Here is a 16,711-nt window from a genome sequence, read left to right as displayed (position 1 = left end):
ACTGGTGCCCGTATGGGATGCCTTGCCTGCATCATAGGTGTACCACAATGCCAGTCCCTGTTTGCTAGTACTTTTTTGTTTTAAGGTTTATTTTATTTATGTGAAAGAGATACAGAGAGAGAGAGAGATGTCTTCTATCCACTGGAGAGAGAGAGAGAGAGAAAGAGAGAGGGAGGGAGGGAGAGAGAGAGAGAGAGAGAGAGAGAGGTCTTCCATCCACCGGTTCACTCCCCAGAATGCCACAGTGGTCGGAGCTGGGCTGATCTGAAGCCAGGGTCCAGGAGCTTCTTCCAGGTCTCCCACATGGGTGCAGGGGCTCAAGGACTTGGGCCATCTTCTACTGCTTTCCCAGGCAATAGCAGAGAGCTGGATCAGAAGTGGAGCAGCTGAGACTCAAATTGGTGCCCATATGGGATGCTGGCACTGAATGCAGTGGCCTTACCCACTACACCACAGTGCTGGCCTCTGAGGTTATATTTTCAAATTCCCCCTCATTTCTTGTAATCTTTGAAGATCTTTTTCAAATATTAACTCTGCTATGACATGTCATTACTCCAGACATTCAGTTCAGAGGTAAACTCTTCTTCCTCTGTGTCCTGTTTCTGTAATGCTTTGAGCGCATATTAATGGCACTTACACATATTTTGGCCTTTATCAGTGTAGTTAATTTCTGTTAAATACTTTTGCATTAGGGATTCTGAATTCTGTTTAATGCCATTAAAAATAACCACATTATTCTGAGATTATATGTGCTGAATTCTTATTTTGTGTTCCACAGATTCCATGCAATGGAAAAGCAGCTGATCGCATCCATCAGGATGGAATTCACATCCTTGTGAATATGAATGGTTATACCAAGGGTGCACGAAATGAGCTCTTTGCTCTTAGACCAGCTCCTATTCAGGTAAAGGAATTAGTCACTTGGGATGTATGTATCTTGGACTACAAAGATAGTGATGTATTTTTTTTCCCTTAGGCTAACTGATACATGAAATAGAGCAGACCTAGTTATGTTTTAGAAACTACAGTTCTTGAAATGTACAGGGACAAATAATTTTGAGTGCAGAACACAGTGCCTCTGGGTACATGCATATGGAGACATGCAATTCATGGTTGAATTATACAAATTTGAAAAACATTTTGGCACTTAGAAGATTAGTCTAAAATACTACTTTATTGCTCTTGGTTAAAGAAGTTAATCCTAATTGTTAATTCATTTAAATTTGGAACAGTTTTTAAGGTTTATTTATATTTATTTATTTATTTATTTATTTATTTTTGCCAGGCAGTTAGATAGTGAGAGAGAGACAGAGAGAGAGAGAGTTATAGACAGTGAGAGAGAGAGAGACAGAAAGGTCTTCCTTCCGTTGGTTCACTCCCCTAATGGCCACTATGGCCGGCGCTGCGCCAATCCAAAGCCAGGAGCCAGGTACTTCCTCCTGGTCTCCCATGTGGGTGCAGGGACCCAAGCACTTGGACCATCCTCCGTTGCCCTCTCGGGCCACAGCAGAGAGCTAGACTGGAAGAGGAGCAACCAGGACTAGTACCCGGTGCCCCAACCAGGACTAGAACCTGGGGTGCCGGCCCCACGGGTAGAGGATTAGTCAAGTGAGCCACAGTGCTGGCCAAGGTTTATTTATTTGAAAGGCAAAGTTAAAGAGAATAGAGACAGAGACAGATCTTTCATCCACTGGTCCACTCTCCAAATGGCCTCAATGGCTGGAGCTGGGCCAGGCTAGAGCCAGGGGCTTCATCCAGGTCTCCCACTTTGGTGGCAGGGCCACTTGGGTGGGTGGCTTTTCCAGGTACATTAGCAGGGAGTTGGATTGGAACTTGAACAGCTGAGATTCCAACTGGCAGTGGCTTAATCTACTGTGCCATAAATGCCAGCCCCTAAATTTGGAACCTTTTAATGAGTTGTTCTCATGTTTTTTTTTTAAACACTTTATTGAGGTGTGATGCATGTACAAAACAGTCAGTCTATCCATCTTTAATGCGTACAGTTTGTTGAATTAAGAAAGAAGTATACTGATGAAGGTTCTTAATCAGTTTCTGGTCTTTTTCTCTTTTGAAGGCGATGTGGCTGGGATACCCTGGGACTAGCGGTGCACTTTTCATGGATTATATCATCACTGATCAGGAAACATCACCAGCAGAGGTTGCTGAGCAATATTCTGAGAAATTGGCTTATATGCCCCATACTTTCTTTATTGGTGATCATGCTAATATGTTCCCTCACTTGAAGGTATGTAGAAAACAGTGCTGAGGGGCTGGGATTCAAAGAATTGTAGTCATGTATTTCCTTCTTGTTGCTCATATGCACCCTAAGACATGTCTGAAACATTTTTTCCATTAGAAAAAAGCAGTCATTGATTTTAAGTCCAACGGGCACATTTATGACAATCGGATAGTTCTGAATGGCATCGACCTCAAAGCATTTCTTGATAGTCTACCAGATGTGAAAATTGTGAAGGTGAGAATTTCGTCAGTGTTACCATTGAAATAATGATAACTGCATTTGAGATCTTTCCTTAATGTATTTTGTATCCTTTTGTGTTTTTAGATGAAATGTCCTGATGGAGGAGACAATGCAGATAGCAGTAACACGGCTCTTAACATGCCTGTCATTCCTATGAACACTATTGCCGAAGCAGTTATTGAAATGATAAATAGAGGACAGATTCAGATAACGATTAATGGATTTAGTATTAGCAATGGCTTGGCAACCACACAGGTGAGAACAGAATAATAGACTGTTACGTGTGCTACCAAGCGTGCGTTTATCTCCTTTAACCCTCACAGTTAACTCTAGGAGGGAAGCGTCATTATCCTCATTTTACAGATGAGGACATGAGTTCAGTGGCAATTGGCGTCCTTGTAGGTTTGAATTTAAAAGTCTCTTGTATTCAGCCAGCAGGTTGCTGAGAGATAGTTTACTGTGTTAATATCTTGTTATTCCCTGCCTGTGGCTTTGCTCTCTTATCATATGGTGAAATGTGTGTCCTTTTCCTGGGCTAAATTGTACTTAGACTTTACATTCAGACAGCTCCTCTCAATAATCTGTTCCTTTACTTAAGCTCTTGCCTCTTCAGCCCTTCTCCATTGATAACCTCTCTGTTGTGTTTTTGTAATATTTGAGATATTCAACAGAAGACATTATCTCTGTGTCCTCCAGTGAATTGAATTACTCTAGGGCATGTGTGTTAACCACAATAATGTAATATGCACTCAACAAATAATGTATTGCGTGCTTGAATAAATGAGTATGCACCTCTGTTAAAGAGAGTGTGAGGCTAGGATCCCAGACCTCTTAGGAGTTAACAGTTTTGTTGAAATGGCTGTACCTGCCTGGAATAGTTAAATAACAGCATAAGGCAGTACTCGCAAGTGTGGGTTTGCAAGATAAGATAGAAGCTCAGAAATGCTGATGATCAATGTGGGGAGAGACAGTTGTGAGAGGAGACCATTTGGAGGGATAATTTCAGTTTAGCCTTGAAGGGTGATGCAATTTAGAAAAGGAATATTTCATTCATGAGAAAAAGAGTGAGCAAAAGCTTGCCGTTGAATTATTAATAGGGTACTGGGAAATTTGGTTAGAGCAAGAAGTTTCAGGGCTGGCGCTGTGGCTCACTTGGTTAATCCTCTCCAGATCCCATATGGGCGCCGGGTTCTAGTCCCAGTTGCCCCTCTTCCAGTCCAGCCCTCTGCTGTGGCCCGGGAAGGCAGTGGAGGATGGCCCAAGTGCTTGGGCCCTGCACCCCATGGGAGACCGGGAGGAGGCACCTGGCTGCTGGCTTCAGATCGGCACAGTGCTGGCTCTAGTGGCCATTTAGGGGAGTGAACCAACGGAAGGAAGACCTTTCTCTCTCTCTCTCTCTCTCTCTCTCTCTCTCTCTATCTCTATCTCTATCTCTCAGGCCTTTCTCTCTCTCTCTCTCTCTCTCTCTGTAACTCTACCTGTCAAATAAATTAAAAAAAAATGTAATGTATGATGGCATTGCTTCATCAAACAGAAATTACCAATGAATGAAATTACTTTAAAAGTTTCATAGTGTAGTCCTCAAATTAAGACAGTGTTGCAGCCATTTCCTTTTTTTTTTTTAAGATTATATTTATTTGAGAGGTAGAGTTACAGACAATAAGAGGGAGAAGAGACAGAGAGAAAGGTCTTCCACCCTCTTGTTAACTCCCCAAATGGCCACAATGGCTGGGGCTGGGTCAATCTGAAGCCACGAAACTAGGAGCTTATTCTGGGTTGCCCTTGTGGGTGCAGGGGCCCAAGTGCTTTCCCAGGCCATGGCAGAGAGCTGGATCAGAAGAGGAGCAGCCGGGACTAGAATTGGCCCCATATAGGATGCTGGCGCTTCAGGCCAGGGCTTTAACCCCATTGCACCACAGCGCCGATCCCCCCCCCCCCTTTTTTTTTTTAACTTAATGTATCATGAATATTTCCGAACTGTGGTTCAGGGACGTGACTTTTTAATGGAGATACCATTTTGCATCTTACAGATTCCTTATCCATAAGATGCAGGTATGTGTTAAAAGAATGGACTGTCTTGCCTTTACATACAGTCATGCTCTTTTCCTTGTTTTAGATTAACAACAAAGCTGCAACTGGAGAGGAAGTTCCCCGTACAATTATTGTAACTACCCGTTCTCAGTATGGGTTGCCAGAAGATGCCATCGTGTACTGTAACTTCAATCAGTTGTATAAAATTGATCCATCTACTTTGCAAATGTGGGCAAATGTGAGTATATACGGATTCATCATTAATGTCTGAGACTAGTACAGGCCATCTTGCTTAGGTTGACTCCCTACCCTCATTTGGGAGCTGTTGTGCTGATTTCTAGTCTTCCAAAGAGTTGTACATTTTTCAGTCATTTTTGATTCTTCTAGTGTCTAAAGCATCACATTATGAACCCTTTTAAGTTTATATATTCAAAATGGTGTTGTGTCTTAATCAGAGGTCAGTAAATGTTTTTCTTAAAGGACCAGAAGTAAATATTTTCGGTGTTGTTATCTGTACTCTTTAATCTGCTGTTGCAGCATGAATGTAAATGGATGAGTATGGCTGTGTTCCAGTAAAATTTTATTTACAAAAACTGGCAGCATGCCAGATTTGGCTCAAAGGCTGTAGCTTGTCATCTCCTGGACTAAACTGATAGCTGAAGCTGTCATGTATGTGCCCGCATGTTTAACATTTTTTACAAGATTAGAGTTCTAAACAGGAAGGAGTTTATTTATACCATTACTTCTCAGTTCATCAGACCAGTTTGTATACTAAGCAGGATATTAGCTATCTGTAGCTGGCTTAGTCCCTAGGACTAAAATGGCACATTTCGCTTCTGGTAATCTTAATTGCCTTTTCCCCCTCTCCTGATACCTGAGAGTAGTGCAGAAGAGGAAGCAGGTTAGTACAGGGCTACTGCCCCTGCATGGTCACTCACCCTTATTCCTCACTTGCTAATGTCCAAACGTTCTGAAAACCAAAAGCTTTTTTTTAAGTCAGTGTCAAATTTACTTGACAGCCAAACCACTGAACTGACATTAGGCTATTCATGGTCTTTTTGTTTCATTTATTATGATTATTTCTGCATCTCAGTGCAAAGATATTAAATATAGAGAGTTCCTGCCGAGGGTGTTTTGTAATATGCACTTTACTACTTTTTTTTTTAAAGATTTTATTTATTTATTTGAGAGGTAGAGTTACAGACAGAGAGGGAGAGATAGAAAGGTCTTCCATCTGCTGGTACATTCTACAAATGGCTGCAACAGCTGGAGCTGTGCTGATCCGAAGCCAGGAACCAGGACCTTCCTCCAGATCTCCTACGTGGGTGCAAGGGCCCAAGGACTTGGGCCATCTTCTGCTGCTTCCCCAGGCCATAGCAGAGAGCTAGATCAGAAGTGGCGCAGCCGGGACTCAAATGGGTGCCCATATGGAATGCCGATACTGCAGATGGCGGCTTTACCTGCTATGCCACAGCACCGGCCCCATGCATGCCTACTTGTTTTCGTACTATCTATGCCTGCTTTCAGGCAACAGTGATTGAACAGTTATAACAGTCCCCATGGCCACAGAAATGTTTTTGTCTGGTCTCTTTACAGAAAAAGTCCACTGGGGTGGCCATTTGGCACAATGAATATAAGGTGCCTCTTGGGATAACGGCATCCCATAGTAGAGTACCTGGTTTGAGTCCCAGCTCCTCTATACTTTTCTTTTTTCAGATTTTATTTATTTATTTGAGAGAGGTAGAGTTATAGACAGTGAGAGGGAGAAGAGACAAAGAGAAAGGTCTTCCTTCCACTGGCTCTCTCCCCAAATGGCCACGATGGTGGGAGCTGGGCCGATCTGAAGCCTAAAGCTTGTTTCGAGTCTCCCACGTGGGTGCAGGGGCCCAAGGACTTGGGTCATCTTCTACTGCTTTCCTAGGCCATAGTAGAGAGCTGGGTTGGAAGAGGAGCAGCCAGGACTAGAACTGGTGCCCCTATGGGATGCCAGCACCACAGGTAGAGGATTAACCTACTGTGCCACGGCACTGGCCCCTCCTCTGCTTTTGATCCAGCTTCCTGTTGCTGTGCCCCCTGGGAGCTAACAGGTGCTGGATTAAGTGCTTAAATCCTTGCTGTCCATGAGAGAGACCTGGATTGAGTTCTGGGCTCCTGCCTTTAGTCTGGCTCAGCCCTGGCTGTTGAGGGCACAGATTTCTCTGTCCTTCCCTCTCCCCCTTTTGTTCCTGTTGTTTTTGTTGTTGTTATTATTTTAGGCTTGCTGACCTTTGTTCTACCATAGGCAAATAAATTTAGGCAACTGTGAGTAACTTAGTTGTGATATGGTGGGGGTATTTAAAATTTGGAGTGGAAAATTCCTGTCTCTTCAACAAAACCCACTGTCTGTTATTGGTTCCTGCAGGATATAGCTGCCTCAGATTTTGCCAGTTACTAACTTGTTTTGTGTCTTCTGACATCAGTCTCCGGTCTGTCTTCAGATTCTCTCTTGGGACAGCTAAACAGGACAAATAGTAATTCAGTTGACGTAATTCTTCTGTGTGAAGGAAGATTTTAGTTCACAGTAGACTTCTCTGGAGGGAAAGAATAGAGTATGGTAGAATTATTAGAGACCTATGGGAACCTTAGTTGAGCAGGGCAGATCTGCTATTAGTAATCATTCTTATTTTCCCTGTTGCAGATTCTGAAGCGTGTTCCCAATAGTGTGCTATGGCTGTTGCGTTTCCCAGCAGTAGGAGAACCTAATATTCAGCAGTATGCACAGAACATGGGCCTTCCCCAGAACCGGATCATTTTTTCACCCGTTGCTCCTAAAGAAGAGCATGTGAGGAGAGGCCAGCTGGCTGACGTCTGCCTGGATACTCCACTCTGTAATGGACACACCACAGGGATGGATGTCCTCTGGGCAGGAACACCCATGGTGACTATGCCAGGTAAGCTGCTGATCACTGGGCTCATTGGAGTCTTCCTTGGAGGGGAGGAGGGACTACTTCCTGAGTGAAATCATATGTCATGGGAGCAACATTTCAAACAAGATGATAGAAAAGACTAGTTCGTGTCTGAACACTTGGCTCCATTTCCCTTATCTGTATTGTGTGGATACGCCACGTAAATGACATTGATACCTATGTGCTGTTTTTATATTCTCAGATGTGCAGTTGTTCTCTTTTGCATTACAGGAGAGACTCTTGCTTCTCGAGTTGCAGCTTCCCAGCTCACTTGCTTAGGTTGTCTTGAGCTTATTGCTAAAAATAGACAAGAATATGAAGACATAGCTGTGAAACTGGGAACTGATCTAGAATAGTAAGTAAACTTTTCTGTTAACAAGTTATATGGTAAAGTAAAGGGAATATAGTTGTTATAAAATGGAACCATAAAATAAGGGTAATATAAAATGAGTGAATTAATTGATCCCTGGATGGGAGAACTTTCTAAACTTGCGAAAGTCATCACTAGGTTTTTACTACATAAAGGGTAAAAGTCTTAATAAAAATTTTAAAGAAAAGTAAAAGGCAAAAGAGGGGAAAATCCTTGTTTCATGTATCAAAATATTAACAGCCTGGCCATTTAAAGAGTGATGAACATTTAGAATCAAAATCCTTGATGTGAAAGGAAACAAAGGAATGACCAGACAAGTCACTGAAGTGGAAATACACATAAAAGAAAAAGTGTCAGCCAATTAAAACAATGCTAAGGCATATCTGTTATTGGCCTATAAAATAAAACAATTCTTTTAAAAGACTTATTTATTTGAAAAGCAGAGTTACAAAGAGGCAGAGATTTTCTATCCCCTGCTTCACTCTTCAAATGGCCACAGTAGCTGGGACTGGGACAGGCTGAAGCCAAGAGCATGGAGCTTCTTCCAGGTCTCCCACATGGGTGACATAGGCTTTAGCACTTGGGCCATCTTCAGCTGCTTTCCCAGGAGCATTAGCAGGAAGCTGGATTGGAAGTGGAGCAGCCAGGACTCGAACCCGCGCTCATATGGGATGCTGGCATTGCAGGCAGCAGCTTAACTAAGTGCACCACAATGCCAGCACCCATAAAACATTTTTTTAACTTTTATTTAGTAAATATAATTTTCCAAAGTACAGTTTATGGATTACAATGGCTCCCCCCCCATAACTTCCCTCCCACCCGCACCCCTCCCATCTCCCGCTCCCTCTCCCTCTCCCATTCCATTCACATCAAAATTCATTTTCAATTATCATTATACACAGAAGATCAATTTGTATATATTAAGTAAAGATTTCATCAGTTTGCACCCACACAGAACATAAAGTGTAAAATACTGTTTGAGTACTAGTTATAGCATTAATTCATATTGGACAACACATTAAGGACAGAGATTCCACATAAGGAGTAAGTACACAGTGACTCCTGTTGTTGACTTAACAATTTGACACTCTTGTTTATGGCGTCAGAAATCTCCCTAGGCTCTAGTCATGAGTTTCCAAGGCTATGGAAGCCTCTTGAGTTCGCTGACTTCGATCTTATTTAGACAAGGTCATAGTCAAAGTGGAAGTTCTCTCCTCCCTTCAGAGAAAGGTACCTCCTTCTTTGATGGCCCATTCTTTCTACTGGGATCTCACTTGCAGAGACCTTTCATTTAGGTGTTTTTTTTTTTTTTTTTTGCCAGAGTGTCTTGGCTTTCCATGCCTAAAATACTCTCATGGGCTCTTGAGCCAGATCTGAGTGTCTTAAGGGCTGCTTCTGAGGCCAGAGTGCTGTTTAGGACATCTGCCATTCTATGAGTCTGCTGTGTATCCCACTTCCCATGTTGGATCGTTCTCTCCCTTTTTTATTCTATCAGCATAAAATGATTTTTAATATGATATTTTTGGAGAAGGAACATTGAGGTACTGGCCTTTTCATATATTGGTGACTAAATTGGTACAACTCTTAAAAAATTTATTTATTTATTTGAAAGACATAGTTACAGAGGCAGAGAGAAGTCTGTCATCCACCAATCCACTCCCCAAATGGCCACAATAGCCAGAGCTGGGCCAATTCATAGCCAGGAGCCAGGAGCCTCTTTTGGGTCTCCTACATGGACTGAGGGGCCCAAGGACATAGACTATCTTCTACTGGTTTCCCAGGCCATAGCAGAGAGCTGGATCGGAAGTGGAGCAGCTGGGTCTTGAACCAGTGCTCATGTGGGATGCAGGCACTGCAGGCTGCAGCTTTGCCTTCTATGCCACAGTGCCAGCCCTGGGACAACTCTTTTTACTCTTTTTTTTCTTAAAATATTTATTTTGTTTATTTAAAAGATAGAGTTAGAGAGGTAGAGCCAGAGAGAGAAAGAGAGGTCTTCCATTCCTCTGGTTCACTCCCCAAATGGTTCCAACAGCCGGAGCTGTGCCAATTTGAAGCCAGGAGCCAGGTGCTTCTTTTGGGTCTCCCACGTGGGTGCAGGAGCCCAAGGAGTTGGGCCATCTTCCACTGCTTTCTCAGACCATAGCAGAGAGCTGGATTGGAAGAGGAGCAACCGGGACTCAAACCTGTGCCCATTTTTCTTATTTCTTACTCTTTAAAAAAAGTAAGACCTGGGGCTGATGTTATGGCACAGTGTGTTAAGCTGTGGCCTGCAGTGCTAGCATCCCATAAGGGCACGGGTTAAAGTACTAGCTGCTCCACTTCCCAATCCAGCTCCCTGCTAATGGCCTGAGAAAGCAGTAGAAGAGGGTCCAAGTGCTTGGGCCCCTGTACGCACGTGGGAGATCTGGATGAAGCTCCTGGCTCCTGGCTTTGTCCTGGAGCCATTTTGGGAGTGAACCAGTGGATGGAAGATATCTTCTCTACCTCTCCTCTTTTTCGAATTCTGCTTTTCACATAAATAAATAGATCTTTTTTAAGTTAAACCTTTGACCCTAATATTGCACTTTTTCACTGCAGCATAAGGAAGAGAAAGCATGAATTTTTTGAAAAGAGATTTGTTTTGTTTTTATGTAAGAGAGAGAAAGAGAGAGATATCCCATCCCTTGGTTTGCTTTCCAAATGGCTACAGCAAGCCAGGTGAAGTCCAGACCTGAATCAGGACTCAGGAACTCCATCCTGGTCTCTCACATGAATGGCAGGGGCCCAAGCACCTGGGCCATCTTCTGCTTTCCCAGACACGAAGGGGAGCTGGATTGGAAGTGGAGCAGCTAGGACTTGAAGTAGCGCAGTGATAGAGGATGCTGGCCTTGTAGGTCGTGGCCCAACCCAGTGAGCTACAAAGCTGTCCTACAAAAACATAATCATTAGAGGAGTGAGGCTTAGATCAATGAAGCTTTGGGGCCGGCGCTGTGGCGTAGCGAGTTAAGCCTGTAGTGATGGCATTCCATATGGGTACCGATTTGCATCCTGGCTGCTCCACTTCTGATCCAGCTCTCTGCTATGGCCTGGGAAAGCAGTGGAAGATGACCCAAGTCCTTGGGCCCCTGCACCCACGTGGGAGACCTTGAAGAAGCTCCTGGCTCCTGACTTAGGATGGGGCAGCTCTGGCCCTTGCAGCCAATTGGGGAGTGAACCATCAGAAAAGATAAATGAAGCTTTATGCATTCAGTGAAATAGTATTTATCTCTTAAATTTTTTCTTAGATATTATGGTTGATTTTTTAAAAAATATTATTTATTTGAAAGAGTTACACAGTGAAATGAGAAGAGAGAGGAAGAGGGAGAGGGGTCTTTCATCTGCTTTTTCACTTCCCAATTGGCTGCAGTGGCTGGAGCTGTGCCAGTTCAGAGCCAGGAGCTTCTTCTGCATCTCCCACACAGGTGCAGGGGCCCAAGGATTTGGGCCATCTTCCACTGCTATCCCAGGCCATAGCAGAGAGCTGGATCAGAAGTGGAGCAGCTGGGTCTTGAACCAGTGACCATATAGGATGCCAGCACTGCAGGCGGCAGCTTTACCCGCTATTCCATAGTGCCGGCCCCTAGAACAGTTCTTAATGGAGGCAGCGTTGTGGCTCAGTGCTTAAGTTGGCATCCCATAAGGAGTGCTGGTTGGAGTCCTGGCTACTCTGCTTTCAATCAAGCTCCCTGCTAATGCATCTGGGAAGGCAGCAGAAGATGGCCCAAATATCTGGGCCCCTTCCACCCATGTGGGAGGCCTGGATGGAGGTCCAGGCCCTTGGCAGCCATTTGGGGAGTAAACCAGGAGATAGATGGAAGATTCTCAGCTCTTTGGAACTTTGTTTTGTCCCCGTGATATTTTTCCCAAATATTTTTAAAAGAAAGTTTTAAATTTTGAAATAAACATTTGTCCATCTCTGCTTTGATTTTTACCATTAACTTTAATACTTACTTTAGTGTATATCTTTCCATCTATTCCTTGTTCCATCCAGCAGTCCATTTTACTCGATAGAATTTGAAATAAATGGCAGACATCAGTACACTTCTCCTTAAATACTTCAGAATGAGTGTCATTAACTAGAATTCACTATTTTCTTTTGAAACAGGCTTTACAAAACACAATGAAACACAAATCTTCAACTGTTCAGTTTTTTAACTCAAACCTGTATCAAGATACAGAACATTATTATCGTTCTGGAAAGTTCCTTTATGCCCTTCTCATTTAGTCCCCCTCAGCAGTCCTTAGAGACAGCCACCATTCTAGATTATGTTTTTCACCATAAATTAGTTTTGTCTTTCTGGAACTTTGTATAATTGGAACCATATGGTATGCACTGTTCATTTTTATTGCTGAGTAGCATCTCATAGATGTATTAACCCAGAGAACTTAAAAAAATATAATACTTACTTTGAGAAGCAATGAGAGAGTGCTTTTATCTGGTTTACTCCTCAGATGCCTGCAGTGGCTGGGGAGGGTCCAAAGCCAGGAGTTGAGAACTCAGTTCAGTTGTTTGACAGGAGTGGCAAGAACTCAGTTAACTTGAGCCATCACTGCTGGCTCTCAGGGTCTGCTTGGGCAGGAAGCTGGAGTCAGGAGTCAGAGCTGGGAACAATCTGGACATTATGCTAAGGGATGCCAGTGTTTTAACAGCTAGGTCAAATGCCTGTACCAACACAGAACTTTTTAGGGAAAACAGATGAAAAAACATTAGCACAGATATAACAGTAATAGGGACACAATTTAGTTGAACCAACAGATATGTGCAACTATTTTATTATTTGTCACAACAAATACTAGCTTTTTATTGCTTTTAAAATGCACAACTGTATTTTGACTTCTGGTGAAGTAATTCCTAATCTGAGAGTAATTGTGTGAAAAATAACATTCAGAAAGAATGAAGAGAGAATTCTTTCTCCCTATTTCTAGAAGAATTGATTGCTTTCCCTGTAGTTTTTAAAAGATTTATTTAAAAGGCAAAGCAACAGAGAGAAGGGGGGTTGGGAAGGAAGGTTAGAGAGAGATAGAGATCATCCATCTGGTAGTTCATTCCCCAAACGCCCACAACAACCATGGTTGGGCTGGACTAAAACCAGGAACCTGTAACTCCATCCTGATCTCCCATGTGGGTAACAGGGACTCAAGCACTTCGGCCGTCTTCTACTGCCTTCCCACGCACATTTAGCAGGAAGCAGAGTAACTAGAACTTGAAATGGCACTCTGATATGGGATGCCGGCCTCACAAATAGCAGCTTAACCTGCTGCACCATGGTACTGGTCCTCTTTCCCCTATTTTGGAACAGAACCATAGTCTAACTGATGTTAGAAACACATCTAAAGAAGCAATTCAGTTCAGGTACAAGTGAAAATTATGCCAGTATGTATGCCTTTTCCTCTTGAATATTTTCCTATTTCATTGAAATCTTCATAAGCTGAATACTTACGTTTGTGCCTTAACTATTGTATATGATGCTTCAGTGAATGTCTTTGCATGATCATGTGTATCTGCTTCTCTGATTATTTCTTTTGAATATGTTGAAAATGTTAGTTATGTCACAGTGTTAGGAACATTTAAGATTCTTAATATACACATTGCTAAATTGCTTACACCAAAGCAGTTTATACAGTCTTTAAAAAAATAAAGATTTATTGATTAATTTGAAAGAGTTACACAGAGAGAAAAGAGGCAGAGAGAGAGAGAGAGAGGTCTTCCATCGGGAGGTCTTCCAACGACCAGAGCTGCACTGATCCGAAGCCAGGAGCCAGGAAGCTTCTTCCAGGTCTCCCATGTGGGTGCAGGGGCCCAGGGACTTGGGCCATCCTCTACTGCTATCCCAGGCCATAGAAGAGAGCTGGATTGGAAGTGCAGCAGCTGTGTCTTGAACCGGCGCCCATAGGGGATGCCGGTGCTTCAGGCCAGGGTGTTAACCCACTGCGCTGGGCCCAGTCTTTATTTTTAAAGTTAGTTTATTGGAAAGGCAGTGTGATGGAGAGGGAGACAGGGAGCAACAGAAATCTTCCATCTCCTGGTTCACTCTTCAAGTGGCTGCAGTGGTTGGGGCTGGGCCAGTCCAAAGCCAGGAGCTCAGAACTCTGTTGGGTTTTTCCATGTGGGTGGCAGGGGCTCAAGCACTTGGGCCATCTTTCACTGCTTTCCCAGGTGCATTAGCAGGGAGCTGGATTGGAAGATGCTGGCTTCATGAGCAGTGCTTAACCTGCTGTGCCACAACACCAGCCCATAACAGGTAGTACATAGGAATAGTCACTTGCTGTCACCAGTTCTTGTTTATGTTTGTATCCCCTGCATATACTTGTTTTGGAAAGAACTAAATATTTTCAGAGAACCTGGGGATGAACTTGGTTATGCATTTAGCATTGTGTTAGCTGTGACCATTCTCTTTATCAGTTTTGAGGTAACAGGGGCCAATCAAAAGAAAATAATAGGAACTTTGGCCTATTTGGATGATCTCTTTCTCTCTCTAACCCTCCTTCCCAACCCCCCCTTCTCTCTTTTGCTTTGCCTTTCAAATAAATCTTTTAAAAACAAATACAGGGAGGCTGGCGCTGCGGCTCACTTGGCTAATCCTGCGCATGCGGCGCTGGCACCCCGGGTTCTAGTACCGGTTGGGATGCCAGATTCTGTCCCGGTTGCTCCTCTTCCTGTCCAGCTCTCTGCTGTGGCCTGGGAGTGCAGTGGAGGATGGCCCAAGTCCTTGGGCCTTGCACCCGCATGGGAGACAAGGAGGAAGCACCTGGCTCCTGGCTTCGGATCAGCAGATCGGCTGCAACGCGCCGGCCATAGCGGCCACTTGGGGGAGTGAACCAACTTTAAGGAAGACCTTTCTCACTGTCTAACTCTGCCTGTCAAAAAAAAAAATTAAAATACAGGGAAAGCAATCAATTCTTCTAGAAATAGGGGGAAATAGGCCAAAGTTTGCCCCAAAGGTAATTAGATATTTATCCAGTTTAATTCCAAGTTTCTGCTCTGATTTGTAAAGTTTGATTCTCTCTCTCTTTTTTTTAATTACCTAGCCTGAAGAAAATTCGTGGCAAAGTCTGGAAGCAGAGAATATCTAGCCCTCTGTTCAACACCAAACAATACACAATGGAACTAGAGCGGCTCTACCTACAGATGTGGGAGCATTATGCAGCTGGCAACAAGCCTGATCACATGATCAAGCCTGTTGAAGTCACTGAGTCAGCCTAAATAAAGACCGCACAGGAGAATTGCCCTATACCTGAGCCTCAACCTTCTGGGGGAAAGGGAACGAGCTAACACACTTTTTACTTATCTGTCCAGCACCGTGTTGCAGATGGGTGATCTGTAATGGTAATAGAATAGCACAGCCAAACTTGCTTCCTGCATGATAGGGAGAGACACAAGCAATGGGAAACTGCTGTTCCACAAGGAGTCTCCATAGAGTTTTTGCAGCAACCAGGTGGTGCATAGGTCTGGAAGGTCTGATCTCCCTTGGTCTTCCATGGGATGGTTAGTGTGGAGCGGAGATATAGATTGTCCAGCCGTTTTGTGATTCCACAGATTGATTGAGTCTTCTGGATTAATTTTTTTTTCTTTATATTTTGGATATTGGAGCTTTTAAAAATGTTTGGTTTCAGGTATTTTTATTCATGTGAAGTGTGTATGATTCTATTGAGATAAGGTTTTAAGCTAAAATGTTGTTCCCTGTTTTAGTTTCTGAACTCTGACAGATTAACGGGGACTTTGCTGGTGTAGTCTTTTTATAGGTTTTATAAACCACTTGAGCCTATATCAGTCGTTTTAGTGTCTGACCTGATGTTTGGAGCTATCAGTGCTTTGTTGATTTAGATGATGACTCTTGATTTTTTTTTCTGGTCCATCTCCTTCCTCCCATCCTTAAAAAATCCTCCAATAACTCAGCTGATGAAACGAAGTATGATTCAAAACATCCCAGAGATTTTCCTAAACACGTCATTTGGTGCCAAATGAAAATTCTTAGGAGTGATTATTAATTAGGGATACGGTTGTGGTACTGTCATTGGTAGTAATGTAGATTATTTTTTGCCTAATTTTGACGTATTTTGCCAGTGTTTTACCCTTCACTGCCCCTTCTATGCTGCTTCCAAAAGTGATAGTGTGTGATAAGATTTTTACCTTCTTTTCTAAAGTTTGTTTTTTTTTTTAAAGTGAGTCCTGTTCTTCCTATTTCTTTCAGCAGAAATGAAATCCCAGGTAAGTATAAGTATTCAAATATTTGATCAGTAAGTTGCAGTTATCGCCAATACATAATATTTGGGATATTTAATTGAAATAATTGAAACTTTAATTGAAAGTCTTGTTATTGATAAAAATCTCTGAAGGACCATCTGTGTATACAAGTAATTATTTTTCAGACCTTCTAGGGTATTACATAATAATTGTCTTCTGAACTTGGTCTTGAAGTCTGTATGAATTCAGCCTCAGTAATAGTGAACTGCACTGCTACTTGGTTTGGAGTACAAATTAGACTTTAGCCCTCCTGGAGCTTGAGTTCTTGGTATTAAAAACCATAGGAATAAAATTACTGATTTTCAACAAAGGATTGAGGGCTTGAGGCTTAAACAAGCCAACATATGAAATATGTTTTGTTTTGCTGTACTGCACTTATGCTACCCAGTCACAGATAATTTTTTGTCTGCTAGTAGTGTTCTAGATTATGTCTTTCCAAAGCGCTGAGGCAGTGCACCTATTCTGTAGTTGCAGCCGTTGCCTGAATGTATTCTAGCTGACAAATTACTGAATAAGAACTTGAACTTCTGAAAGATGATTACTGCTAACCAAATTCTGAGCAAGAAGCCTCAAATGTAATTCCGAAGCAGAATTACATGTCAATGAACTGTGTACCCATTAAC

General features: G+C 42.8%; 1 protein-coding gene across 2 annotated transcripts in view; it reads left to right on the top strand.

The window, feature by feature from the left end:
- OGT (O-linked N-acetylglucosamine (GlcNAc) transferase) overlaps positions 1-15,611 on the top strand; it is a 42,672-nt gene extending 27,061 nt beyond the window's left edge. For both annotated transcript variants that reach the window (XM_062183695.1, XM_062183694.1), the window contains exons 15-22: positions 779-904; positions 2,075-2,245; positions 2,357-2,473; positions 2,564-2,734; positions 4,596-4,748; positions 7,188-7,440; positions 7,687-7,810; positions 14,873-15,611. In XM_062183695.1, coding sequence (XP_062039679.1) covers positions 779-904; positions 2,075-2,245; positions 2,357-2,473; positions 2,564-2,734; positions 4,596-4,748; positions 7,188-7,440; positions 7,687-7,810; positions 14,873-15,047 — 1,290 coding nt within the window. In that variant the 3' untranslated portion in view covers positions 15,048-15,611. The remainder of the gene's footprint in view (positions 1-778; positions 905-2,074; positions 2,246-2,356; positions 2,474-2,563; positions 2,735-4,595; positions 4,749-7,187; positions 7,441-7,686; positions 7,811-14,872) is intronic.
- The last annotated feature ends 1,100 nt before the right edge of the window (positions 15,612-16,711 follow it).

The sequence above is a fragment of the Lepus europaeus genome, chromosome X (genome assembly GCF_033115175.1).
Source record: "Lepus europaeus isolate LE1 chromosome X, mLepTim1.pri, whole genome shotgun sequence".
NCBI lineage: Eukaryota > Metazoa > Chordata > Mammalia > Lagomorpha > Leporidae > Lepus > Lepus europaeus.
The sequence above is the reverse complement of the archived record's forward strand: the minus strand, read 5'-3'. Positions and strand labels throughout refer to the sequence as shown.